Source organism: Telopea speciosissima, chromosome 2, assembly GCF_018873765.1.
Source record: "Telopea speciosissima isolate NSW1024214 ecotype Mountain lineage chromosome 2, Tspe_v1, whole genome shotgun sequence".
Classification (NCBI taxonomy): domain Eukaryota; kingdom Viridiplantae; phylum Streptophyta; class Magnoliopsida; order Proteales; family Proteaceae; genus Telopea; species Telopea speciosissima.
The window spans coordinates 55,374,583-55,402,098 of record NC_057917.1 but is presented as its reverse complement, the minus strand read 5'-3'; the positions used below and the strand labels follow the sequence as shown (position 1 = coordinate 55,402,098).

General features: G+C 42.2%; 1 protein-coding gene across 2 annotated transcripts; it reads left to right on the top strand.

Moving 5' to 3' along the window:
• The first annotated feature begins 19,817 nt into the window (after positions 1 to 19,817).
• On the top strand, positions 19,818 to 25,649 carry LOC122649735 (short-chain dehydrogenase TIC 32, chloroplastic-like). Of its 2 annotated transcripts, none has more exons than XM_043842979.1 (8): positions 19,818 to 20,023; positions 21,363 to 21,594; positions 21,806 to 21,885; positions 22,014 to 22,167; positions 22,748 to 22,826; positions 24,192 to 24,276; positions 25,136 to 25,182; positions 25,373 to 25,649. In XM_043842979.1, the coding sequence occupies exons 1-8, from the start codon at positions 19,921 to 19,923 to the stop codon at positions 25,529 to 25,531; spliced, it is 939 nt and encodes a 312-aa protein (XP_043698914.1). In that variant the 5' UTR covers positions 19,818 to 19,920; the 3' UTR covers positions 25,532 to 25,649. The 2 variants fall into 2 exon arrangements, with proteins under 2 accessions (XP_043698914.1, XP_043698913.1); XM_043842978.1 differs by having other exon boundaries at positions 24,192 to 24,294.
• The last annotated feature ends 1,867 nt before the right edge of the window (positions 25,650 to 27,516 follow it).

Below are 27,516 nucleotides of genomic sequence, written 5' to 3'. Positions count from 1 at the left end.
TTAGGACTAGATCTCCCTGATGGAATAGCCGTTCACATACCCTGGCATTGTAGTACTTGGCTGTTCGATGTTGGTAGGCCACGTTCCTCAGCAGTGCCTTCTCTCGTGCCGCATCCAGGAAGTCTAGGTTCACTCGAAGTCCATCTGTGTAAGTTCTTTCATTGAAGTGCAGTACTCTGTGAGACATTGTGAGGACCTCTACTGGTGCCAGTGCTTCTGTGCCATACGCCAGGCAGAATAGGTTTTCTTCTGTGGGTGTCCTTACTGTGGTATGGTATGCCCACAGAACGCTTACCAATTCTTCGACCTACTTCCCTTTGGCTCCTTCTAATCTTTTCGTTATTCCATCCAATAGTGTTCGATTTGTCACCTCCACCTGACCATTGGCCTGTGGGTATGCTACCGAAACAGGCCGATAGTCAATATTATAACTCTGACAAAAAGCTCTGAACTTGGGGTTGTTGAACTACTTCCCATTGTCTGGGACTATGATCTTTGGTACCCCGAACCTGTAGATGATGTCGTCACGGACGAACTTCTCCATCTCATTCTGTGTAATCTTGGCTAGTGGTTTGGCTTCCACCCCGCATGGCAAAGGGAATGGGGTTGATGACCGATGTCAGCTTGGTGGCGGGTAGATGGGGTACTGGGGCGAACAACTGACATTACTCGCAGGCTTTGCCATATTGGATGGCTTCCTCTTGCATTCTTGGCCAGTAGAGTCCCTGACGGAGGATCTTGTAGGTTAGGGCTCTTCCACCCATGTGGCTTTCGTAGATCCCTTGCTCCCATTAAGGACTCGACGGTCCTTCGAGTGTCCAAGACGGTGTACTTTGCAGCTCTCATTCTCATCTCCCTTGCTTCAACCTTGTCTTCTAGTAGGATGTCATTCTGTAGGTTGGTGAGTATAGGGTCCATCTAGCTAGGCCCCTCCTCAATCTCATTAACTTGCTTCTCCTGGTACGTTGGCTCATGTAATATTTCCACGTACACTGCACTGGCCAGGTTTTTGAGTTCATCATTGGCTAGCCTGGACAGTTCATCAGCAGTTGCATTCTCGAACCATCTAGAACTTCCCAAACCTCGGACCTCGAACCTCGAACCTCAAACTTCGAACTCGAATCTCGGACCTTAAACCTCGAACCTCGGCCATGGTTTGTCTCCTACGGTCCTTGGCTATATCCTTTTATTTATTTATTTTTTACTTGAATTGGTCTTTGGCCATAGACACCTCTTTGCTCGAATCTCAAACCTTGAACCTCGAACCTCCGCAAACTTCGACCTCGGACCTCGAACCTCGTCTTTGAACCTCGTCCATGTCCATGGCCTGTCGCCTACGGTCCTTCGCCTCCTTTATTTTTTTTTCTTACATGCATTTGGCATTTGCCTTTGTCTTTAGGTGCCCCCCAAGTGCTTGCTTTTGGGAGGCAATGAATTGTGGTGCCTTCTGCATGCTTGCTTGATCTCTCTTGGCGATTAGCCTTGCTTTGATGGCTTGGCCGGGCTGGTGTTTGCTTTTGGGTGGCAAAGAGTTGTGTGCCACCTCTTTGTTTCTTGACTGTTGCCTCCTGTGCTTATCCTCGATCTATGCTTGGTCAGCGCCCATCTTCGATCCGCTCCTGTTGGGAGTCCTTCGATCCGCTCCCGTTTGTACTTGGTATGTATATTCTTTCTTTCCCCTTTTTTTTTTTTATAAGAGTCGACACCCATTGATGGCACCCTCGTTCAATCCGTGATCATTGTCACTCATTCAATCCGCGGTCATTGACGCTCGTTCGGTCCGCGGTCATTGACGATCATTCGATTCGCGATCATTGACGCTCGTTCGATCCGCGGTCATTGTTGCTCATTCGATCCGCGATCATTGACGCTCGTTCGATCCGCGGTCATTGTTGCTCATTCGATCCGCGATCATTGACGCTCATTCGGTCCGCGGTCATTGACGATCATTCGATCCGCAGTCATTGACGCTCGTTCGATCCGCGATCATTGACGCTCGTTTTGTTCGTGCCCGACTCGATCGACATCCGCCTTCTCTATTCTTCTGTACCTGGTCTCTACATCAATTAAAACATGGCTTACATAGTAGATGGGTTTCTGTATTTTACCCTCTTCTTTTAGCAACACTGTGCTCACTACGACGAGGGTCGCTGCCAGGTAGATCTGCAATTCTTCATTAGGCTTTGGCGCCCAAGCGATGGTGGGTTCTCTAGGTACACCTTCAACTCTTCAAACACCTTCTGGCACTCCTTTATCCATGCAAAGTCTTTTGGACTTCGGAGGTTCTTCAGCGTCTCGAAGAATGGTAGATACTTATCTCCGGATCGTGACACAAACCTTGATAAGGCGGCGATCCTTCTGTTTAGCCTCTGCACTTCCCTGACCGTCCTTGGGGGTGCCATCTCCTGGATGGCCTTTATCTTGGATGGGTTGGCTTCTATCCCCCGTACTGTGACCATGAACCCTAGGAATTTTCCGGACGTTACTCCGAAAGCACACTTTGCAGGGTTGAGTTTCATCTGGTTCCTTCTCAGTACGACGAATACCTCTTCTAGGTCGGTCAAGTGTTGATGAACTTTGACGCTTTTCACGGGCGTGTCATCCACGTACACCTCCATGTTGCGCTCGATCTGTTCTTCGAACATCTTGTTGACCATTCTCTGGTAGGTGGCCCCTGCATTCTTCAGTCCGAACAGCATGACACTGGTAGCAATAATTCTCCTTGTCCGTTCGGAAGGCGGTGTAAGACTCGTCATCCTCATGCATGAGGATCTGGTTGTAGCCGGAGTAGGCGTCCATGAAACTCAGCATCTCATGTCCTGCAGTTGCATCGATCCTGGGGAGTGGGTTCTCATCCTTGGGACATGCCTTGTTCAAGTCAGTGTGGTCGATGCACATCTTCCACTTCCCATTAGGCTTGGGTTCCATGACCACGTTTGCGAGCCAGGTAGGGAACTTTTCTTCTCTGATGAAACTTGCTCGGTTCAACTTCTCGACCTCTTCTTTGATGGCTGCCTGTGGGTCGAGGGTGAAATTCCTTCTCTTCTGCTGGACGGGCTTCCTGGTTGGGTCGACATGGAGCCTGTGCTTTGCTATGGATCTGGGTATGCCTGGCATGTCTGCAGTCGACCATGCGAAGACATCCATGTTCGTCTGCAGGAGGTGCCCCAGTTCTTCTTTCTGCTCGTTGCTCAACAGTGAGCCGACCTGTATGACCTTGGAAGGGTCATCCTTGCTGAGTAGCCATGGAACTAGGTCCTCGACCGGTCTTCCTCTCTTCTCTGTCAACTTGTCCCTCTGGTCACTGACCAGGTTCTCTACGCACAGTGTCATCCCTCGTGTTTTGCCATTGTTCTTCTTCACGAAGGTGGCATAGCATCTGGCTTTCTTTTGATCACCCCGTACTTCACCCACTCCATTGTCAGTGGGGAACTTCATCCTCAGGTGGATTGGAGATACGATGCCCCTGAGGGCTGTCAGAGATGGTCGCCCTAGGAGGCCATTGAATGATACCACGGACCTGACGACCAGGAAGTTCACCATGATGGTCACCTGTCGAGGGTGTTCTCCAAAGGTGACTGGTAGCTCTATAGTGCCTCTAATGGAGGCTGTGGCACCCAAGAATCCATGGAGGTAGGTGGGCCTTGGCTTGAGTTGATCGTTTCCAAACCCGAATTGGCGGTAGGCTTCCAGTGACCGTACGTCCACGGATGCCCTTGTGTCAATCAACACCATGTGCACGGGTCGGTTGGCTATCTCTACCTGTATTACCAGGGCATCCTCATGAGGAAGGCGTAACCGAGAAGGAGATCACTGTCTCGGTCCTTACTATTTTGCTTGGCTTCTCTGCTATTCCCACGAACCTGGCGTGGGCCTTAGCCTTTCTTGTTGACTCTTGTCCCGATCCTCCCAGTATGGTGAGGATGGGGGCTCCCTTGGTGCCACTTGGCTCTGCTGCATCCCTTCTCTCGTCAGTGCAGTCTCTTTCTCTATCTCGATCCGCTCTCCTTTCTTCCCTTCTTGGTTCTTCCCTTTCTCGATCACGACATCGGTCACCTTGGCCTGCACGGTTGTCACGCCTTCCTTTTATGTAGTTGTTCAAACTTTCTGCTCTTACAAGATTTTCTATCTCTCTCTTCAGTTGATAGCATTCCTCTGTGTCATACCCATACTCCTTATGGAAGAGGCAGTACTTGTTAGGGTTGCGCTTCTCAGGTCCTACCAGCATGGGTCATGGCCATTTGATTAGATCATGGTCTTGGATCTGCATGAGGATCTATGACCTGGTGGTGTTGAGGGGTGTGAACTCTGGGCTGCTTGCCCTCTCACCTCACTCTGGTCGACGATCACTTCTTCCCGATGGACGATCGCCCTTCTCCTGTCGTCGCTCAATCCTTGATCTTTTATTCTCCTTGCGGTCATCTGGTGCTGACCTCTTATTGTCTTGGGTCTTGCCTTCAATTGCCTTTGTCCGTGACTGTACTATCTCGGCCATGTTGGCGAACTCATTACATCGTTCCAGGAGCTCTTTCATGGTCTTGGTCTCATGACGTGCAAAATCCTTGATTAGTTCCATGTTTCTGATGCCCCCGCTAGGGCTGCATGCTGGGTTTGGTCATCCAAGTCTCTGACTTCCAAGGATTCCTTGGTGAAACTGCTGACATACTCCCTGAGGGACTCCCCCAAGGTTTTGGATCACGTTCAGCAAATTGACCGTGGTCTTCTTTTGTTTGACGCTGCTCTGGAAGCAGGTCACGAACTATTCACATAGCTCTACAAAAGATCCGATCGACCGTGGTCGTAGTCTGGAAAACCATGAGGTCGCCGCACGATTGAGGGATGTAGGGAATGCTCGACAGGACACCACATCCGATCCACCATATAGTGTCATCATGCCATTGAAGTAGTTGATGTGATCATTAGGGTCGGTGGTACCACTGTAGAGTTAAAAGGTAGGCAACCTGAACCTGGATACCAGTGAGGCTGACATGATCTCTTCTGAGAAGGGGTGTTGTCCAGGGATCGAGTGTGTCTCACCCTTGGTTTGCTTCTTCAACCCTTCCAGCTTTTCGTCTAACTCTCAGAGTCTCTTGTCTAGCTCTTCATCCCGTGTTTGTCCTTCACGTCTGACTGGTCGTTCGCTACGAGCTCGTTCGCGTCCTCTCCTAGAAGTCCCCTCCCGTCTCGATTGTTGGCGGGATGGTGAAGGGTCACGTCGTGATGAATCTTGTCTTGACAGCGAGAGGCTTACTCCATGGTAAGTCTGACTGTGCTCTGGCGCATAGCTTCCTCCTAGTCGACCATCAAACATCGACCTCCGGATGGACCCTTCAGGGTTAGGTACCACGGATCGGTGTGATGGTGTTCGCCCCTGAGTCGACCGTGTTGGAGGATCCGCTGATCTCCCCCTAGGTTGGGAAGGCTCTCCCCGCTGCCTGGTGTGCCTCTCTGATCTGTCAACCCTGGGAGGGGTCCTCCTCGGGCTCTGTTCACGTCGAGTGTCCGTCCTGCGACGGTGGGATGTCGCACGTTGCCTCAGGTAGTCACGGAAGAGTCGTTGATCCTCAAGGATCTGTCGCTGTAGGTCATTGATCTGACCCATAGTTGTTGGGGCATTGGGGTCAGGTACCACCTCCACCGCCACTTCGTTGTTGGGTTCGACCACCGCAACTTGATCATCGTCTGGGATCTCCCTCTCCAGAGAGACATGGTCCTGGTTATTGACTCTGCGACATGAGCTCTCTGGAGGAGGTGATCCATTCCCCTCCCTCGGGGCATTGTTGGTGGAGGGAGCGGTCTTCTTACGTGCCATGGTTGAACAAGTATGGAAACAAGCTAGTAGATACTATGGCTAGCGTCGTTCCCACAGATGGTGCCAATCTGTTGCGTCAAGAAATCGTTCAGCAGTCCTTCGAGTGTCGTAACCTGCAAAGACCCTGGGGTGACAAAGGAGAACCAGCCTAGGACTCTCCGATGCCTAAGTTAGATCTCTCTGAGCAAACAGATGAATAGTTGTATTCAATATGAGTTAAGATGTCCCCGATGGGGTTGTGTACCTTCCCTTTTATAGGAGTGTATGGCGGTGTGGAGAGTCCCAGTAGGTGTGGAGTGATCTTCGTAGTGGATAGAGTCCCTGGGAAGCAGGGCTTGATCATGATTGGCTGTCTTCCCGAGAGATGTAGTGTCCTTGATAGACTAGGTAGTTGTCTTCCCGGGAGATGTAGTGTCCTTGATGGACTAGGTAGTTGTCTTCCTTAGAGACGTGGTGTCTTTGGAAATTGCCTTCCTGTGGGATGTAGTGTCCGAGTGGCCTTACTCCTTAGTAATCTTGATGGATAGACTCATCTACGTGGTAGATAGAGTTCATGGTGTATGAGTCCGTTCACTCCACGTGACTCGATAGGCGGTGGCCTAGAGTCCTTGGTGATGTTGTCTTGTTGATGGCGATCCGAAGGAGCTTGTGCTTGGAGATGACGTGTTGGGAGAAGCCATGCCCGGGGATAATGTGTTCGGAGAAGCCGTGTCCGGAGTCTTCGTCCAAGGGGTTGGCGCCCAAGGAGGTCCGCACCCCCATGGGGTTGGCGCCCAAGGGTGGCCACGCCCCTGGGTGTCGGTGGATGGTGCTTGCGATTGGTCCTCCACTAGCCCTATTTTGGTTTCCTTTCTTGGTCCGGGACACGTGGCGTCCTCTAGTTGGTTGGTGTGAATTTGGGTTCATCACATCTCTCCTTTATCATCCAAGGTATTTCAAGTCTGAATTCTTAACCATGCTACCAGCGGTTACACAATTTTGTCAGATCTTTAGTTTCAGGTTTGTTCTTAATTAGAATTCTGGTTGCCGAATTGATAACGGTTTATTTTTAGGTAGAATAACTGTTTGATAACTGTTTGATAACTGTTTGATAACTGTTTGGTTGTTTATACTCTGCCATATTCTGATTTCGATTAAAATCCTTATTCTTAGAATTAAATTTCTATTCTAAAACTCTACCCTTGTAGTTGATTTCTGGATATACCCAATCGATCTTGCAGTTTTTGAGTTTCCTATCAGCAGTAAGCTTACTTCATAACTCAAGATCCACCAGTCAGAATTTTTTTTGGTAAATAACAAATAAAATTTCTTCTAATTGAAATCAAACTCTACAGGCATTCTTGACTTGTTGCATTGAAGCTGACCCACAAATTACTGTTTCATGTCCATCAGAGTTGATCTGCTCAATATATAGAAATTTCTTTATTTTCTCATATCCTTCTCCTGCGATCTGCAATTTTGGTTCTTCTAAAACCCAATTCTGTTAAAAGACTAGAAAACCCATTAGCGTTTGTGTGTGTGGAATCACCCACATCATATTATCACGTAACTGATCTGAAGAAGAAGGTAGATCTCTCTTCAACACAATCTTGAAAGTTAGCATGGAAAGGGGGTTTCTTTACGGCTCACTCTATTCCCTGAATCACTTTATCGGTGATTATTTAACACCTAAATCAGATAACTGAAACCAGTGGAATTTTTTATTAAGAAATGAGATTGAGAATCACTGGTTTGTTCAAATACCAATCAGGAAAAGATGATAAATCCTAATTCCTCTCCTTCATACCTTAATCACCATAGTAGTAAGAATTCCGCCTCGCCTTTGCCTCGTCCGCGTCTGCCTTTATCTTTGCCTTTGCCATAGCCAAAGCCAACCCGTCCGTCAGCAGCTGTGCCTGTGCCTTCAGCTTAGCCGCTTCCGCCTCTGTATTTGCCGCTTCTGCTGCCGTCTTTGCCGCCTTTGCTGCGGCCTCTGCTGCTTCAACCGCAGCCAGGGCTGCCGCAGCCACCCCTATATCTAGCTTCCCTCGAACGTTCAGTGGAAGATGATTCACCTTCGACAGCACCTCTACCGCCGCTTCTGACGCTGTCTTTGCTGTTTCCGATGCTAACTTCGCAGCCTCCGCTGCCTTTGCCGCCATCTTCGCACGAAAGTTAATAAGAATCTGTTCTAATGACTCTCGATGCCTGATGCTCAAACAAATGGTGCTTGCTTTAACGACTATATAAGCTAGGGTTAGCTTTGTAAACGCTTCCCCTTTCCCTTTCCCCGTGAGAGCCCACGAATAAAGAAGCTGAAGGACAATGCAGGAGAACTATTTGTCGGATTCTCATATTCTTTCATATGAACAGGCACGGAGCGAGGGCGAGAGAGAGATGAAAGAGAAGACTCCGGGTCAAGTCCTCGTACCGTCCTTGTCCGATGAGAGCTTGACATCTGGATTTCCATTCACTTTCTTTCTTCTTTTCTTCTTTTTGGGCGTTAAAGGAGAAATTATATTAATGAATAAAAAATAGGCATCATCTCGAACTAAGCCAGAGAGAGTCCCAGAAGGCTGTTCACACTGAAGTGGAGCTCATGTGCAGAGCTAAGGAGCCCAGCCAAATAATCAGCACCTTGATTTCTCTCTCGCACATGGTATGTGTTGGACAAGTGTGTGTCCATCAAACCCGGTTTGATTCGGTTCAACCCGGTTCGCCTTTGTATTGAATATTTATACATTTTAGTTTAATATTGTCACATGCGATATAAACTTTTTGAGCATTATGTGTCCGTAAGTTATACTTAAAATGGTAGTCACGACTAGGGTTTGGGCTGGGCACCCATATCATATGGTCGTCGCATTGGGTATGCCTAGACATATGATGTCAGGGTACGAATGCGAGTGCTCACATGTTTGATGTATGCATTGGCGAAGAATCTACTTTGTCGATTCCCTCATGTATTACTACCAGATGTAGGAAGGGATAGACATGTGTCACCGACACCCTATACTTGAGGGAACCCTGTCACTGCAAAGTATGATCGCATTCTTTGGTTCATCAATGACTGAGACTCAAGCGAGTCAAAGCCGGTGTTCTGGGAATGCGTGAACACTTTGTGAGTAAAAGAGTTATCCAACACGGTCACCACTGCCCGATTGGGGAACACCAAGATAGAGACTGTCTGTGCATGGTCGGATCAGAATCTGGATCCAGTACCGTTTTGGAAATGATTTTGCAAAATTTATTTTACATAAAATGATACATTATTTATAGTTATTTCAAATAAAGTGTTTTATCGAGTTTTGCGGAACCCGATCGGATGCACAGACGCTCGTATATGGACATGTACTGGATTGGGGTTTGGCAGTACATGTGTGCATGCCCTAGATTCCATAATGATGGTGTTGATTAGTGGGAGGGTTGTATATGATAAATTGTTATCATATAGGGAGTTATTTGGAATTTGTTAATTTAATTGGCTCTTTATTTAATTTATGGATTTGGTGCTAATTGTAATTATCCATTAATAATTAAATAAAGAATCTAATTAATACTTTCCCTATTAGATTCTGCTTCTTCACCGTAGCACTTTGAGTTTAAACAGAATCGCGACGAGAGAGAGAGAGTCGGACTCTCACTAGGGCTCTATTAAATCTATCTGGGATTTAATTAAACCCTATTATTATAAATAGGGGACCCAAAAACGCAGAAGAAGAACCTCGCCACGTTCTTGGAGCAGACACTCTCTCTCCTACGTTTTTGGTTTCTCTCTCTCCCTCTTGTGATCTCTCTTCTTCTTCTTGCTTCTCTCACCTGTGTTTGAGAGTTAGGGTTTGTGAAACCCTAGATCTGTGCTGAGGAGTTTGAGGACATCTGGGATTGGCGTGTAGAACTTTGGTAGCACCATTGGAGGTTCAGATCTGTTTGCTTGGAGCGCTCATTGGAGGAAGAACCACTGTCTATTGGAGAAGCAACACTTGAGGCTCACCAGGTTAGCAGTTCTTTATTAATTCCTTCTATTCATTGATTATTAAAATTTATGGGATGCGAAAGAAACTCGAATCGATTATTTTCCGTTGCGCATTCGAGTATGGGATGGATCCCTCTTGCCGTGTGATGGACTAGAGACGAGTTTCTCTGTCCCTATTGTGATAATTAATTTTATGGAATGCAATAGGGAAGGAGAAACCCTAATAGGGATGCACCAGGGTTCCCATGGGCGACCATGGGAGACCCTAAAATTAAAATGGGCACCCATGGGACACCATGGGCTAACCCAGGGCGTGCAAAACCCTAAAGATAAATATCTTGGTCTCCCTAGGGAACCATGGTTTGATCCCTGGACAGTTGTTTGGCCAACAGTGTGGTATCAAAGCCACCTTTCTCACCCATGAATATTAGATAATTAATGGTTAATATGATTATCATGAGTGGGATGCAAGTTGGCACATGGGTGATTAGGATATGGTTGTTGTAACAACCTTCCCATGTGCACATGGGTAGTTACAAGGTTGTTAGTGTAACAACCTACCCATGTGATGATGGATTTGGTTTGTTTTGTTTATTCCAATTATTGAAGCATGTATCCAATTAGGTTGTGATTACTAATTTTTATTTTAAAATTTTTTAATCATGTTCTATATGTGGGAGGGGGGGAGCGCACGCTGCCAAGCCTCTACGCACGCCCTTCTCCATGAACCTACCCTTGTGCGCATCCCCTTGTGGGCTGCTGCCTGCAGCGGCAAGCTTGCGGGCAGCGGGCGTGGCTGCAGCTGCAGTCTGTCCGTGGGCTTTAGCCTAAGGGCGGCAGTGCAGACTGCGGCCCAAGGTCTGTCCGTGGGCCTGTGCCTATGGGGCTGCGCTGAGGAGTGCTGCGACTGCTCAAGTGGGCTGCATGCACCCCCCTTATTTTCTCTCAGTTTAACAAAAAAAAAAACAGATTTTCAAAACAGAATTTTATTATTTTGTTTTGTTTTTGGAGGATGATGATGGGTGAAGAGATTCCCTCTTTACCCACTTGCAATTAAAATGCGATTTTAATTTTATGGGCTTGGATACATGACATCACATGCGATGTGGTGGTTCAATAATTGAAGGAATCCATGTTTTAATTTTTGGTTCACTTGCTTTAATGCCCGTGCATGAAATTATATTATGATGTGATTATGGAAATGGCATTCTAATAAATGGATGGATTGTTTATGTATGTGATACATGGGGTTATGGGTGGATGTGATGCTTCTCTCTCTTTTTCTCTCTCCCCCTTTCTTTTTTATAAACAAATGTACTCCACCCCCTGGGCAACCCAAATGGTGGGTTGGTTTCTCCATACGGGGTTTCTTTATTATTATGGAAAGAAAAGTGTATAGAATTTTTTCTAGGTTTCCATTGTAATTTTAGAGGAGTTAGGACTCCCAAGGCATGTAGATGGTGATCCACATGTGGCGCTTAAAGCTTATGGAGATGCAAGTCACCTACTTTGAAGACGTGATCGGGTGGAGGAGATGATCGAGGCGTGGCATCCATGGCATGATAAATGCACCCAAAGTTATTAGTTTTATTTTTATTGGGAGGGTTCTTTAATTGTTTCTGATAAAAATGCCGCCATCCCATAATCACTTTTAATTAATGTTGATTAATTATGTTGTTTAAATCTATCCATGTATGTGAGAGTTAATTAATCTCTCTTTATTCACAATACATGTATGATATGGACTAGTCTTAATCGGTAGACATGTCCATGGCCTCCTATTGAAGATAAATGTAGAAAATGTGTGATATGACCCCGCATAAGCCGACAGGACATTGCCAGGACCTCTGTCATGCATTTATCTATATTTACCTCCATCTAGATACGTTAGGGTATGGATAGTGAGAGAGCACTGCGACAGTGGGCCATCTTTCATGATTCCATGATTCTAACTAATGCAATAGGTAAGTACATGACTTGGGTGTATGTCAGCCGACAGGATTTGGACATGACACCCAGGTGGCCAAAAATATTGGAAGCCCATAAGGCGGACAGCTTAGTCCACACTACCATGGTGTGTATAATGACTCCCAACAGGGTAAGTTATGCATGCAAGGGTTATAGGTATCCAATTCATCTTTTGGGTTATGAGGGAAACCCAAATCATGAAAGACCATTGATGTGTGTGTGCTCAATTTATTATTTTCAATGGTCATTAATTAGCATGTGGTTATTTACTTGTGCATGTGTAGATTAATATACGATGGTTGTCGTTATTTCCAACCTGTTAACACTCATTAGCGAATATAAACTTAATGGTACAAACTATGTCGATTGGTACCGGAGCATTAAGTTGCTCTGATCTTCGAAGGATCGTACAGCTTCTAGATGAACAAGTTCCTCCTCAACCCGACCCGAACGATTTTGAGGCAAATGAAGAGATGCAAGGGTTCCTCATGAGGGATTCCAAGGCATCACTCTATATCCTAGGATCGTTGAAAAAATCAGTTGTAGACTCAGTCAAGGATATACGCACTGTTGGGGGTAAAATTGATAAGCTTGCTGAATTGTTCAACGAGTAGTTGACACACGCACATTCTGATGCGGTGAGTCAAATCCATAACTCCAAGATGTCTTAGGGGACTCCAGTAATGGATCATGTAATGAAAATGATCAATCTGTTTGAAAAATTGCAATCTATGGGGACTGATTTCAGCCTGCGATACAAGACTGATGTGATCTTAGCGTCACTCACTTCTGCCTACGCACCTTTTAGGATGTCCTACAAGATGTCCGAGAAGGAGATGGAGCTCACCGAGCTTGCTAATGCACTGTAGAGGCTGAAGCGTCCTTGAAAAAGGACAGGACTGAGGTCAATGCAACTGAGGTAAAGCCTTCTTCAAATGGGAAGAAGAAGAAAAAGGGAAGTAAGGGCAAAACCCTGAAAGCCAAGGGTGGGAAGTCTGGCAATAAAGGCAAAGGCAAGTGCTTCTATTGCAAGAAGGAGGGTCACTTGAAAAGAAACTGTCGTGCTTACCTGGCAACTTTGAAAGACAAGAAGCCGAATGAAACAGAGGCTGCTAAAGAAGGTACATGTGATGTTCACGTTCTTTATGAGTCTAATTTGTCTTTTGAACCGACCAATTCTTGGTTGGTGGATAGTGGATCCACTGTTCACATTTGCAATGATTTGTAGGGGTTCAAGGAGACAAAGAACCTAGAAAGAAATGAAGTGCGTCTTCGGATGGGCACTGGAGCTGAGACCATGGCGTTGGCTGTGGGAACTTTTATTTTAAATTTTAGTTCTGCTAGTTTAGTTTTAAAGGATTGCTATTATGTACCCTCTTTCAAGAGGAAGATAATTTCAGTTTCAAAACTTGTTTTGGACAGATAGAGTTTTTCCTTTAATTCTAAATTGATTATTTGTTTTAATAATTCCTTTGTGGCATCCGGATATATGCAAAGTGGTTTGTATTTTCTAGATTGCCCTATTAGAACGAATGTTATTTCAAATGTTGATTTGAAATGGAAAGCAGCTCCAGTGAACTCAACATATCTGTGGCATCTAAGATTGGGTCACATTAATGTGGACCGAATCAGTAGATTGGTGAGGGATGGGCCCTTAGAGAGTCTGAGGGTGGAACCATTCCCCACCTGTGAGTCATGCCTTCAGGGCAAAATGACCAAGAAATCCTTTAGCAATAAAGGTGCTAGAGCCACAGATCTGTTGGAGTTTATACACACTGACGTGTGTGGACCCATAAACATACAAACAAGATATGGATATGAGTACTTTATCACGTTCACCTATGATTACTCTAAATATGGTTACATATACTTGATGCGTAGGAAATCGGAAGCCTTTGATAAATTCAAAGAATTCCAAGCCGAGGTCGAAAGACAGCTCGATAAACGCGTCAAGTCCTTACGATCAGATCGTGGAGGGGAGTATCTATCGGATGAGTTTAAAGAATATCTCATATCCCAAGGGATAGTTAGTCAGCTAACTAATCCAGGCACACCACAACAAAATGGTGTATCCGAACGACGCAATCGGACCCTATTGGATATGGCCAGGACGATGCTCACTTATAGTGAGCTGCCTCTTTCTTTCTGGGGGTACGCTTTAGAGACGGCGATATATATCTTGAATAGGGTTCCATCTAAGTCTGTAGCCAAGACACCCTTTGAGTTGTGGAAAGGGGGAAAGCCCAGTATTCAACACCTTAGGGTATGGGGTTGCATAGCACATGTGCAAAAGCAATAGACAGACAAGTTAGAATCCAGGACTTCGAGATGCTATTTCTTAGGCTACCCCAAAGGCACGATAGGCTATTATTTCTATGACCCAGTTGACTAAAAGGTCATTGTAAGTAAACATGTCACATTTTTTGAGGAAGAAATGATGACCCAGAGGTCCAAACCAGTAGTCATAAAAGAGCTATCAGATGGCTCAGAAACGTCACTTCCAGAAGTGAGACCAACTGACATACCTGCTGAAATACCAACACCTGAGAAACCTCGACGCAGTGGGAGGACTATTAGACCACCCACCAGGCTAACTCTTCTAACCGAAGAGGAAACAGTGGAAGAGTTCCACATGGTATCGGTTAAATCGAATGATGATCTGATGACATACTCTGAGGCTCTAAAGGATGTTGATGCCACTAGGTGGCTGGAAGCAATGCGCTCTGAAATTGATTCGATGCATTCCAACAAGGTCTGGAATCTAGTCGATCCACCACTTGGCGTCAAGCCAATTGGATGCAAATGGATCTTCAAGAGGAAGAAGGGCGCAGATGGAAAGGTCAAAAGATTCAAAGCGAGACTGGTAGCAAAGGGCTATACCCATAAAGAGGGTATAGACTATGAGGAAACCTTTTCACCAGTAGCGATGATGAAATCCATCAGGATTTTATTGGCTATCGCAGCACACTTTAATTATGAGATCTGGCAGATGGATGTGCAGACTGCATTTCTAACTGGGTTCCTTCAAGAGGAAATCTATATGGAACAGCCAGAGGGGTTCTCTTCCTTGGAGGAAGAAAGAAAGGTGTGCAAATTGCAGAGGTCCATTTATGGGCTGAAGCAGGCTTCCAGGAGCTGGAACATCAGGTTTGATCAATCAATCAAAGTGTTTGGTTTTGATCAAAACATGGATGAACCATGCGTTTACAAGAAAATTAGTGGGAGGGCAGTATGTTTTCTTATTTTATACGTAGATGACATATTGTTGATTGGTAACGATGTAGGTTTTCTTTCATCGGTAAAACAGTGGTTATCCACAACGTTTTCGATGAAAAACCTTGGTGAAGCTAGCTATATCCTTGGGATCAAACTCGTAAGAGATCGCCAGAAAAGGATGCTAGGCTTGTCACAGGCTACCTTATAGACAAAGTCCTGGCCGGATTTAGGATGGAGAACTCCAAGAGGGGAAGTGTTCCCTTCAGGCATGGAGTCAGTCTTTCCAGATCTCAATGTCCTCAGTCTCAGACGGACATTGAAGAGATAAAGAAGATTCCCTATTCCTCAGCAGTAGGAAGTCTAATGTACGCTATATTGCGTACGAGGTCAGATGTTTGCTATACAGTAGGTATTGTGAGTCGTTACGAGTCTAATGAATAGAGGTGCCATTGTATAGAGGAGTACAAAATAGAAATCTACAGCCGATCCCTATTTTTATGAACACCTTGCATCATGTGTTGCGGCTAATAAGGTGTTTGGGTTAAGAAGTTCCTAACATTTCTGGAGTAGTCCCTGATCTTGTCAAGGGCCCTATTCCCTTGTTATGTGACAATAGAGGGGCCATTGCACAAGCTAAGGAGCCTGGGCTCATCAGAGGAACAAGCACGTGCAGCGGAAGTATCACCTCATCAGAGAGATTATCCAGCAGGGTGACGTGAGTATCTCCAAAGTGGACATAACTGAAAATGTGTCTGATGCCATGACTAAGGGTTTGTCACCAGGTGTGTTTGAGAAACACATGGAGGGCATGGGTTTAAAATATATGGGGAATTGGTTTTTGATGTACAAGTGGGAGATTGTTGGCCAAGTGTGTGTCCATCAAACCCGGTTCGGTCCGATTCAACCCGGTTCACCTTTGTATTGAACATTTATGCATTTTAGTTTAATATTGTCACATGCGATATAAACTTTTTGAGCATTATGTGTCCGTAAGTTATACTTAAAATGGTAGTCACGACTAGGGTTTGGGTTGGGCACCCTTATCATATGGTCGTCGCATTGGGTATGCCTAGACATGTGATGTCAGGGTACGAATGCGAGTGCTCACATGTTTGATGTGTGCATTGGCGAAGAATCTACTTTGTCGATTCCCTCATGTATTACTGCCAGATGTAGGAAGGGATAGACATGTGTCACCGACACCCTATGCCTGAGGGAACCCTGTCACTGCAAAGTGTGATCGCATTCTTTGGTTCATCAATGACTGAGACTCAAGCGAGTCAAAGCCGGTGTTCTGGGAATGCGTGAACACTTTGTGAGTGAAGGAGTTATCCAACACGGTCACCACTGCCCGATTGGGGAACACCAAGATAGAGACTGTCTGTGCATGGTCGGATCAGAATCTGGATCCAGTACCGTTTTGGAAATGGTTTTGCAAAATTTATTTTACATAAAATGATACATTATTTATAGTTATTTCAAATAAAGTATTTTATATAGTTTTGCGGGACCCGATCGGATGCACAGACGCTCTTATATGGACATGTACTATGGATTGGGGTTTGGCAGTACATGTGTGCATGCCCTAGATTCCATAATGATGGTGTTGATTAGTGGGAGGGTTGTATATGATAAATTGTTATCATATAGGGAGTTATTTGGAATTTACTAATTTAATTGGCTCTTTATTTAATTAATGGATTTGATGCTAATTATAATTATCCATTAATAATTAAATAAAGAATCTAATTAATACTTTTCCTATTAGATTCTGCTTCTTCACCTGTGTAGCACTTTGAGTTTAAACAAAACTGCCAGACTGAGAGAGAGAGAGTCAGACTCTCACTAGGGCTCTATTAAATCTATCTGGGATTTAATTAAACCCTATTATTATAAATAGGAGACCAAAAAACGCAGAAGAAGAAGCTCTCCACGTTTTTGGAGCAGACACTCTCTCTCCTACGTTTTTGGTTTCTCTCTCTCCCTCTTGTGATCTCTCTTCTTCTTCTTGCTTCTCTCACCTGTGTTTGAGAGTTAGGGTTTGTGAAACCCTAGATCTGTGCTGAGGAGTTTGAGGGCATCTGGGATTGGCGTGTAGAACTTTGGTAGCACCATTGGAGGTTCAGATCTATTTGCTGGGAGTGCTCATTGGAGGAAGAACCACTGTCTATTGGAGGAGCAACACTTGAGGCTCACCAGGTTAGCAGTTCTTTATTAATTCCTTCTGTTCATTGATTATGAATATTTATGGGATGCGAAAGAAACTCGAATCGATTATTTTCCGCTGCGCATTCGAGTATGGGATGGATCCCTCTTGCCATGTGATGGACTAGAGACAAGTTTCTCCATCCCTATTGTGATAATTAATTTTATGGAATGCAATAGGGAAGGGGAAACCCTAATAGGGATGCACCAGGGTTCCCATGGGCGACCATGGGAAATCCTAAAATTAAAATGGGGCACCCATGGGACACCATGGGCTAACCCAGGGCATGCAAAACCCTAAAGATAAATATCTTGGTCTCCCTAGGGAACCATGGTTTGATCCCTGGACCGTTGTTTGGCCAACAATATGCAAAACAGCAACTTCGGAAACCATTACGCAACAAGTGAAGATCTTCTATGATGCATCGGCAATACCAGTGAATATCTTCTAGGAAAAATTACATCTCCTCCCCTGTACTTTGCCTTTATTACATGTTCCTCCCCTTAATTTTCTCACCTTACATACGATTCCCCTGTAGTTTTTAAAAAATTATTAAAACCTCCCATGTTGTTAGCATCTGTCTGTTAAATGCTGACGTGGTATAATTAGTTTTTTTATAATGCCCAAACTAACCCTGGGTCATTGTGAGACGACCTATTTACCCTTTCGATTTAATCCCAAACTAAGCCTTCGCCCATGTGAATAGACCATTTTACCCTCCCCTATTTTCTTCTTCTTCGTCTCCTGCAACCCCTTTCCTGCAAATGGAACCCACCAAAATCCACTTCAATGGATTCGGATTCATGAAGCTAATGGTAAGTTCCACTCTGGAGTACAGGGTGAAGATCTCACGGACTCTGGAGCTCTTATATCTGATCTCTCCTCTGTCATTATCTGAAACTGAAGAATTGTGAAGAGATGGAGGAGTAATTTCTGATGGCGAGATGGGCCTCCCATGGATCTCTTCTCCTTCAGATGCAGAAATACTACTCTATAGCCGATGTTGCCTTGGAACTTAGGAAGGTTGCAGCGAAAAAAAATGAAGACGAGAGAGGAAAGAGAAAAGAAGAAGATTGAGGGAGCTAGGGTTTTTTTTTCCATCAAGAGGAGGACAATTGCAAAGCGCAAACACTGTTCAAGTTGCGAATGGAGCATGGACAACTTGTAGTGAATCCTTCACAGAGTCATTTTCGGAAGCACCAGGCTCTGAATTATGAGAACCACAAATGGATGTTTCTTGAGTTCCAAGCTGAAATGAGAAAAAGTAGGGAAAAAACTGAAAAAAAGAAGAACGAAAAGATTTGAGTGCCAACTGAGAAACTAAAATGTAGGCAAAAAAGTTGAATCTGAAACCTATGTAATCAGATTTTGAACATGAACTACAACTAATTATTTTGCTCATTTCCGTAGTAAGAATTTAAGAATTAAATGAGATTTTTTCCCTTTTTTTTCCTTCTAGTTTAAAGCAGAATTTCACGGAAAAACTTGAATTCGTTTTGCATTTCAAATTCTCGAAATTAGAGATCATCAACCCATCAGAAGTCAGAACGATAGGCGTCTTTTACGATTGATTCTGTTTCCTTCTTTGGCGGTGGAGGAGGAGGAGGCAGCAGTGGTGGTGGTGGTGGTGGTGTTGGCTGTGGAGGAGGAAAATAATGGGTGTTTTAAGGTTGAAGATGATGAAAAGGGTATCATTGTAATTCTACTTGTGGTGTTTTAGAACAAGGGTAATATTGTCTTTTCAAATCATTAACTAACAACATCCTAACACCGTCAGCCATAAGGGGTCAAAATGTAAGGTGAAAAAACCATGGGGAGGAACGTGTAATTAGGGCAAAGTACAAGGGAGGGATATATAATTTTTCCTAAAATAAAATGTGAAACCTCTACTGAAGGAATATGTCTCACACCCAAGGTTTAAAAAAAAGGGAATTGGGGATCGAATTGGTCATTGTCGATTCTAATCTGAATTAGTTTGAATCAATCTGATCCAATCGGTTCTTAGTAATAAAAGGGTGAAATTGGGATCGGCTCTAAAATTAGGAATCGGTCCAACTCAACTGCAAATACAAAGGAATCGGTTAAGGAAACGCCGTTCCAATTCCAATTCAAGCTGCAACGAGTAAGATAGATGACAATTGGGATCGATGTCAACGGATTCCATTCTGAATTGGGATCGGTGAGTCTCTCTCTCTAGCGAGATTTCCTACTAGAGGGTAGTGGAACTTAACATTAAAAATTTGCAAAATATTTGAGTAAAAGATTCTAAATATTTATGGAAAAGTGTTTTCTATCCAAGAGTGTGGTCCTTACGCCGATGCGTAGATCAATGGGAACATGTTATAAAGCATCAATAGGGTGAGATTTCTGCATGTGGTGATCAATGGGAACACGCTATAAAGCATCAATAGGATGAGATTTATGCATGGGGTGGGGCGGGTAATTTCATAATACCATTAGAAAATTTCGAATAGTGCACCATTGAAGTGTAGAGTGTTGACTGTAGACTGTAACGAACGTTGGCGGAGAAAGGGAGAGAGAGAGAGGCGACCCCTTGGACAAAAGGATTTGGGGTCCCCTGCAAACCAGCCGCACTGTGAGGATCCAAATTCTTAAACAAATTCTTAGGGTTTGAATTTTTTTTTTGGGTGAACTCTTATGGTTTGACTTAAGAGTAATAAATGGCAATGTTGCAACTGGTGAAGAGTCCAGGAACTATTGCCTTCTTTGATACTCTGAATTACGCTTTGCAGCGAAGAAACGATGTGGCTTGGCAGCAAAGGGCCCTCTGGGTTCTCACCTAGTTCAACAGCAGAGAAAGTCACCCAAGGAATAGATGGAACTGGTCTCGCTGCCATTGTTACTGGTAACATTTTTTTTTTCTTTTTGGGGGATTATTCACCCAAAAAAATAATTTTTGTTTGGATTATCCAGTTCTTGTTCTGTTTCTTATTTTCTAAATCTTTTAATTTGACTTTTTAATTCAATTTTTTTTATATGGGTATTACAAATACTGTGAGTTCATAGCTTTTTTGTTTGGGGCGGTCAAAAAATCTCTCTTCTCCAGTTCTTACTTTGTCTTCGGCAATGATTATTACTGTTTCAAATGGGTTTGTTTTGTACTTAGCATGTTGAGAACAGCTGCCTCTTGTGTTAGTTGAACTTTTTCCCACTTTGCTAGTAACCGCCCAGTTACCCAATTTTATGCAGTTCTGCTATCCAAAAGTACATAGATCTCAGATGCAAACAGACCCATGAGTGAACTGATGTATGTGATGGCTAATAAAAGAGCTTAATAATGATCAAGTAGTTTCAGCTAAGTAATCAGAGCAGGAAATTAAAAGGGGGAAAGAATTTTGGTTTGAGAACAAAACACTTGATTGATATTAATGTCAGATCTGGGAAAAGGAGAAGGAATGAAACCAGAGCTAGAGTTGCAAGATAATATGTTCAGAAACAGATCTAAAGTATAGTGGGGGAGATGGAACTGAAGATCAGTTTCAGAAAAGAGATTAAAACCCGAAACACATATTATTATGTTCAAGCAGATTCTAATATTGACTCAACACAATATCGACTGACCTGTTTAGAGAATTCTGATAACAGAGAATACCTTCTTCAAGCCTGTCTGTGGCAGAGAGAAGAGAACAGTCCTGTGCTGCACAAATATGCAGTGGAGAGAAAGAGAGAGAAGGAGAAGAGGAGATACTGACTGTTTTGGGATTATGAACAGTAATGTGAAAAAAAAAGAGAAGAGGAGAAGAGAGGGGTAGGGGAGAAGAGTTCACAGCCCACACACTTTCACAAATAAACTTCTATTCAATTAGGTTAACTGAGGGGGGTGTTACATCCTGATATTAAAAAACTCAATAATGTTTTGAGTAAACTTCAACTACTTCAACAAATTCTAAGAGAATTAAGTAACCACTAAGCAACCTAATGGAATTAAACATTATAATCAGTCAGGAACTATAACTTTTATGTGATGAAGAATAAAACCATGCCATTGGGAGCACAATGTTTGTTGGAGCTGGGTTTAACAATGGGATTTACTTTCTTCGTTGTTTATTTTTTTTAGTTAATAATGTCTTTATGGATGTGCCATCCCTGGTTTGATGTTTGCCATTGACATTTCATGTTTTGGTAGGTGCATTTGATACCTATTCTTTTTTACTGTTAGATGCTTATGTCTGTTGTACTTACAGGAGCATCGAGTGGTATTGGGGCTGAGACAGCGCGTGTTCTTGCATTGCGTGGAGTTCATGTTGTTATGGGGGTGAGGAACATGGCTGATGGAAGGAATGTTAAAGAAGCAATCATGAAGGAAGTGCCTACTGCTAAAGTGGATGTGATGGAATTGGATCTCAGTTCAATGGCATCTGTGAGGAAATTTGCATCAGATTTCCATTCATCGGGTCTTCCTCTGAACATTCTTATGTAAGAGATGGGGGAGTAGGCGAGATTGCATTGCTAACTTGTGCTCTTGTTTCTCCTCTTGGTTATATGTGCCTTTTGGGTGGCGGATTACTGTGATATGCACTTCTTATTGCCTCTTTTTATGGACCTCTTCTGTCTTCTTAGGGTTTTTTTTTTTTTTTTTAAAATTTAGTAAGAAGAGGATAGTGATTTTTGTCTTCTTGGTATTAAGCAATAATGCAGGAGTTGTTGTTACTCCGTTCACACTTTCACAAGACAACATAGAACTACATTTTGCAACAAACCACATAGGTATGTTGGACAGATATTCCAAGCATTTAACATTGAATAATTTTTTGTAGCTTTTGAATTGTTGTTTGTAATTTGTAGCCCATTTGATAGAGTTGGAACTAATATCAGGAGGACTTATGGTTTTGCAGGCCATTTTCTTTTGACAAATCTTTTGTTGGAGACAATGAAAAGTACAGCACATGAAAGTAAGAATGAGGGAAGAATTGTTTGTGTTTCATCATATGGTCACCGGAGTACATATCCCGAAGGAATTCGTTTTGATGGAATCAATGATAAATCAGGGTATCACTTTGCTAACAACATTCACAGTGGCAATATTCTATGTTTTGGAGAATCAAAGGAGCATATTAGGATCCCATCATTAATTTCTGCCTATATTATACATATATATATATATATCTCTATCTCGTAGGATCAACATTAATTTATGCCTATATTCTTGCTATATATATATTTTTTAAATAAGGGATTTTCTTATTGACATCCCTTAAGGTCTCAAATAATTTTTAACCTTACTTTTTTACCCTTTTAGTATAACACATCCCCCCCCCCTTAATGAGAGTACATATTGTTATTTTACACATGTGCGCGAAAAATATGCAAAACAATGATAACTTTTGATAATGACATAATGATATGCTACTTTCAAATTATTTTGAAAACCCTTTTATACCCCGAACTTTAGAACTTTTGGGAATAAGACAAGGGGCGATTAAAAGATGGTGTCAACTTCTAAATACACCTATAGAGTTGTCATTTAGACAGTCCCTTTAAATAATATGATGGTATTGGCATAAGTCTGGTCTATGAATTGCAATTGTTCAAGCCATTTTAATTTATTTTTGAACTTGCTAATTTTCAGGTATGAAACTTGGCGCGCATATGGCCAATCAAAGCTTGCGAACATATTGCATGCTAATGAACTTAATCAGCATCTAAAGGTATCCAATTAATTTATGTATCACAATTATTTCTGTAAATTTAAGGAAGTTCCCCCCCCCCCCTTTTGTAGACATACGAAATTGATTACATTCACTAGGAATATTTGGGATTTTGGATCAGCTCCTCCATACATGGAGTGTAATAACTCTTCACGCACAGTTCCATGACTATACTTGTCCTTTTTCTTGTACAAATGCTCCTTTAAACACTCTTAATGACAACATAAAGGGGCATTTGTGGTGGCAAAAGGACACATCTCATTATGAAACCGTATGCAAAGCCTTCACATATGGGGAGCTGATTCGGGCTCAATATTAGGGGGGTGATTGATGGCGTTTGCATAAGTAGTTTGTTTAGGAACTTTTCCTTGTTTTAGGATTCACCATGATTAAAATATCTTTTCTCAAATATGTGCCATAATATGCCCAATACCTGTATCTTAGATACTGATCTTGTTTATTTGTAAAATGTTGTAGGATATTAAATGTAAACTAGTGGTGAATCATAAAATGTCTTGGTTGAGACATCGTAGGAACTTTTAGGATTCCTTTTTATTTGCCTATAAAAGGCCTACTTATCTTATTTGTAATAGAGACTAGAATTTGATTAATGAAATTTGTTTTGAGCATATATTAGAACTATGATGGGTTCTCCCTTTTGAACCTAGAAGAGTTCATTCTTTGAAACCTTGAAGAGTTGGTGCTTTCTATTGTGTTACTTGCATCCTAGATGAGTTGCAACAACATTCTTGGTACTACTACACATCCTAGAAGAGGTGTTTCAGTCCCATATTTATCCTTTTACAAAAACCCACAAAAAAATACTTTGTTGTTTTCAATTTCAGAATTCGGATTTGCAGAAGGTCTGTGTTCTCAGTTTATTTTCACTAATCTACAATCAGAATCAGAGAAAACTTTCTTCACGACAGTTTTAGCCCCACGAGTCTTCTTTCTTTTGGGTTTAGAATCAACTCATTACGAGTTATATCTAGAGAGTTATGACTATTTTACAAATCTTGTATGGTTCTGGAAAATCCTCAATCCGAGTTCAAGATTATTGGAGCCTATTTCTATCACTCTCTCAATCCGAGTCCAGCAACCTATTTTGAGGCTTGCATCACCTTAACATGTACACAAGAGTTCGTTCTGTTATATCTATTTTGACTGTTGAATGTTCAATTGCATGCCGAATTTCTCTTCTATTATCTTATTTTGAGGATGTAGGTAATCCAACTGTTTACTCTTTAGTTGTGCTAATATATTACCTCCACTATTTCATAGTAGTTAAGCAGTTATTGCAGCAATGAAATTTTTACAAGGCAAAACACAGTTTGGTTTTCATGGTTTCTTTACTTTATTTAACAGGAAGAGGGGGTTGACATAACTGTGAATTCACTTCATCCAGGAGCTATCATGACCAATATTCTACGCGATAACAGCCTTTTAAATGGAAACAGCTTTTTAAATGGTAAGTGGTCAATCTATTTCACATCCATATTTATTTTAATCTTTCCTAAGGAAGAAAAAGCCACTGGATCACTTTGGATCATTATGCGTGCTATATCTCATCATACAAAGTATAATTTATGATGGCAAATTATATATTTTTTATTTTCTTTGCCGATCGTGTGGGTAGTTCCATCCTTTATTTTAGAGAAACATAGTATCATATTGAAAAATTTCTTTGATCTGTTGTTCATGAAACAATTGGAATTTTGTACTTGGTTTGGGTTATATATGTGCATTATGTCATATAAAACTTTTTTTTTTTTTGTTAATAAAAAATACATAACCAAAGAGAAAAAAACATGGGCTCCCAAAAGAGAAGTGGGGGGGGGAAGAGGGAAGAAAATTAAAATACAAAAAAAACCCAGCCTCATCTAGAAGAGGCTTAGAAAGAGTACAATGAAAAGGGAAAACCCCAGGAATCCACAATTAGCCTATTCTGCGGGGAGTCAATGCACCGAGAGCAGGCCGCTGAAAGTTTGCTTCTAATGTCAAAAGCAATGATGGCCAAAATTTGCTGGAGGGATCTGGAGTTAGGAGTTCATCATTTGAGATTGCGCTCCAATCAGATATGGTAGATGGTGGTACCAAAGGCAAGCTTACCCACAATGTCAGCACTGGATCCACCGATGAAGGTCATGTCCATCCAAATCCGTTCTCTAAGGGAAAGATCCTCCTCCTACGAGGCCATAAAAAACTAAGTTGGTGTTACTACACTGATGTTTCCTTATCATTTTTTTTTGTAGATTGCATGGTTAAAAGTCTGGTATATGATTTCTCGATCTTCTGTATTTTTTATGCAGGAATTGTTCGTTCACTTGCGAAATATTTGCTAAAAAATGTTCAGCAGGTACTTTTTGTATTTTGGTTGAACCCATGTACTAAAATCGTTACGGGTCAACAATGAATGCATACATTCATTCGGCCTAAATATGCTTACTAAAAAATTCTGTTTGTTTTATTTTTTATTTTTTATTATATCACATTTTGAACTTCTACCTTCATTTATTGCTAAATTAATTCAATCGATATGGTTGCAGGGTGCTGCAACCACTTGCTATGTGGCTATGCATCCACAAGTCAAGGGGGTCGGTGGTGAGTACTTTGCTGATAGTAACCTAGCTAAATCCACTTCACAAGCTAAGGACATGGAGTTGGCAAAGAAGCTATGGGAATTCAGCATGAGTTTGATTGGTTGATGTACCTTTACCTCATAGACATTCCATTCTTGATTGGATTTGGAAGATAATATTTTGTGATTTATGATCTAGAAAAATTATGTTTATTTTGTACTTGTTACATCAGTTAGTTGTGCGGTAAACCAACACACACACATACACACAGGTTGGAGAGGTTAAACTGGACGGATTTCCGGCTAAATCTTCCCCTTTATACCTCTATTTTTCTTTTTTCAGAAAACCAACTATCAAGTTAATTTAATTGGAATGGAACCATTTATGGCAAGAATCTTGGTATGGAGCTTACGACTTAAAAAGCATGGCAAAGAGACTAATGAGCAAAGTTTACAGGCTCTTGGGACAGCAAGAGGTCCTTAACATAGTACTCCGGCCTGTTCCATGTATTCATATTGTTCTTTGTTGGCACCTCAACTGAAAGTTGTATTTTACCCTTTCTATTTTAATTTTGCCTTTCTTTGTTGCCACAGGAGATATAGACAACAAAAGTAGCTGTTTGAATCTGAAGTTACAGATGAAAAAATAGAAAAGAAGGGTTACCTTGAGAGGCCATTGCAAAATAATATGGTGGCAAGGAAATAGGAATGTTTAAGTAAAAAACCTTTGGTCCCAAAATATTGAGGGATTTGGGAACATATTAACACATTTACTGACTAGGATTAGGAGGTCCCAAAGGTTAACTTTGTTAATTGGTACATCTGCTTGAAGTACATGCATGCCAAGTTAGGTCACGGAGAAGTATCGAGGGGTGTTTAAAGGAGATTACCTTCCTTAAAGATCAGTGGAAGGCTGCGACGGAGGATGCTTTGTTCTTCATGCTGGTTAAGATAGTTCTGAGATAATCATTTCAAGAAAGCAGCTTAAATAGATAATTTGGTTATATAAATCAATCGATTAAACACCCTCCAAAGAAAAGGGCCTGTAGGCCCTATACCATGGAGATTGCAAGAGTAGCAAGGGAAATGCTGGTATGTGTCATGCTAATATTTTAAAGGGAAAAAGTTCTCTGTCCAGGAGTGTGGTCTACGTCAGTACTCCCATGAGTCTATCTCTCTTCTTCCCATGTGAAAAGACACCTCTACCCCCTTGTTTTAAGGAGGAGAGAGATAGACACATGGGAGTGTTGGCGTAGGCCACATTCCCGTACAGAAAACTGCTTCCCTATTTTAAATTTTGAATGAAATCTTTAAATTAGTGAAATATTTCTTTTTTAATGCATAAGGATTACTAAGAGAGAAGATGATATTGGGAAAATCCAAAGGGATTAAAAAGAAATACTTGATCAAACACTCTCCAAAAGAGAAGGTTGTTAAGGCAGCAAGGAAAATGATGGCAATGTTTGAAATTCCTAATGAAATCTAAAAAATTAGCAAAATATTTATCTTTTTTATGAAGGTTGAAATTTAGAAAATTAGAAAAAAGGAAGCCCCATGGGGATTATTTTTTCTTACCCCCTCTCACATAATGAACTATGGGAACTATGCTGATACTTTTTCTCCTAAAACAAAATGTGAAACCTCTATTGATAAAATCCATCTCACACCCATGATTTTAAAAATCAGAATTGGGGATCAAATTGGCGATTGTCAATTCCGATCTGAATCATCCAATCCAACTGGTTCTTAGCAATATAATGGTAAAACTAGGATCGGCTCTGGAATCAAGAATCCGTCCAATTCAATTGCAAATACAAAGGAATCGGTTAAGGAATTGTCGTTCCGATTCCAATTCAAACCACAACGATTAAGATATGTGGAAATTAGGATCTATTCAACAAATTCCATTTCGAATCGGGATTAGTGAGTCTCTCTTTTAGAAATAAAAGTATTTAAGTAATAAGATTTTATATAAATAACTATAAGAATTTGCTGCCAACTTAGAAGTTCAAGTAACAATGAACCGATGAAGATGATATCGCCAAGTTGTAGTAACATGCAAATAGTAAAAACTGGTTGAGAAGCACCAAAGTAGACACCGTCCTTAAGATC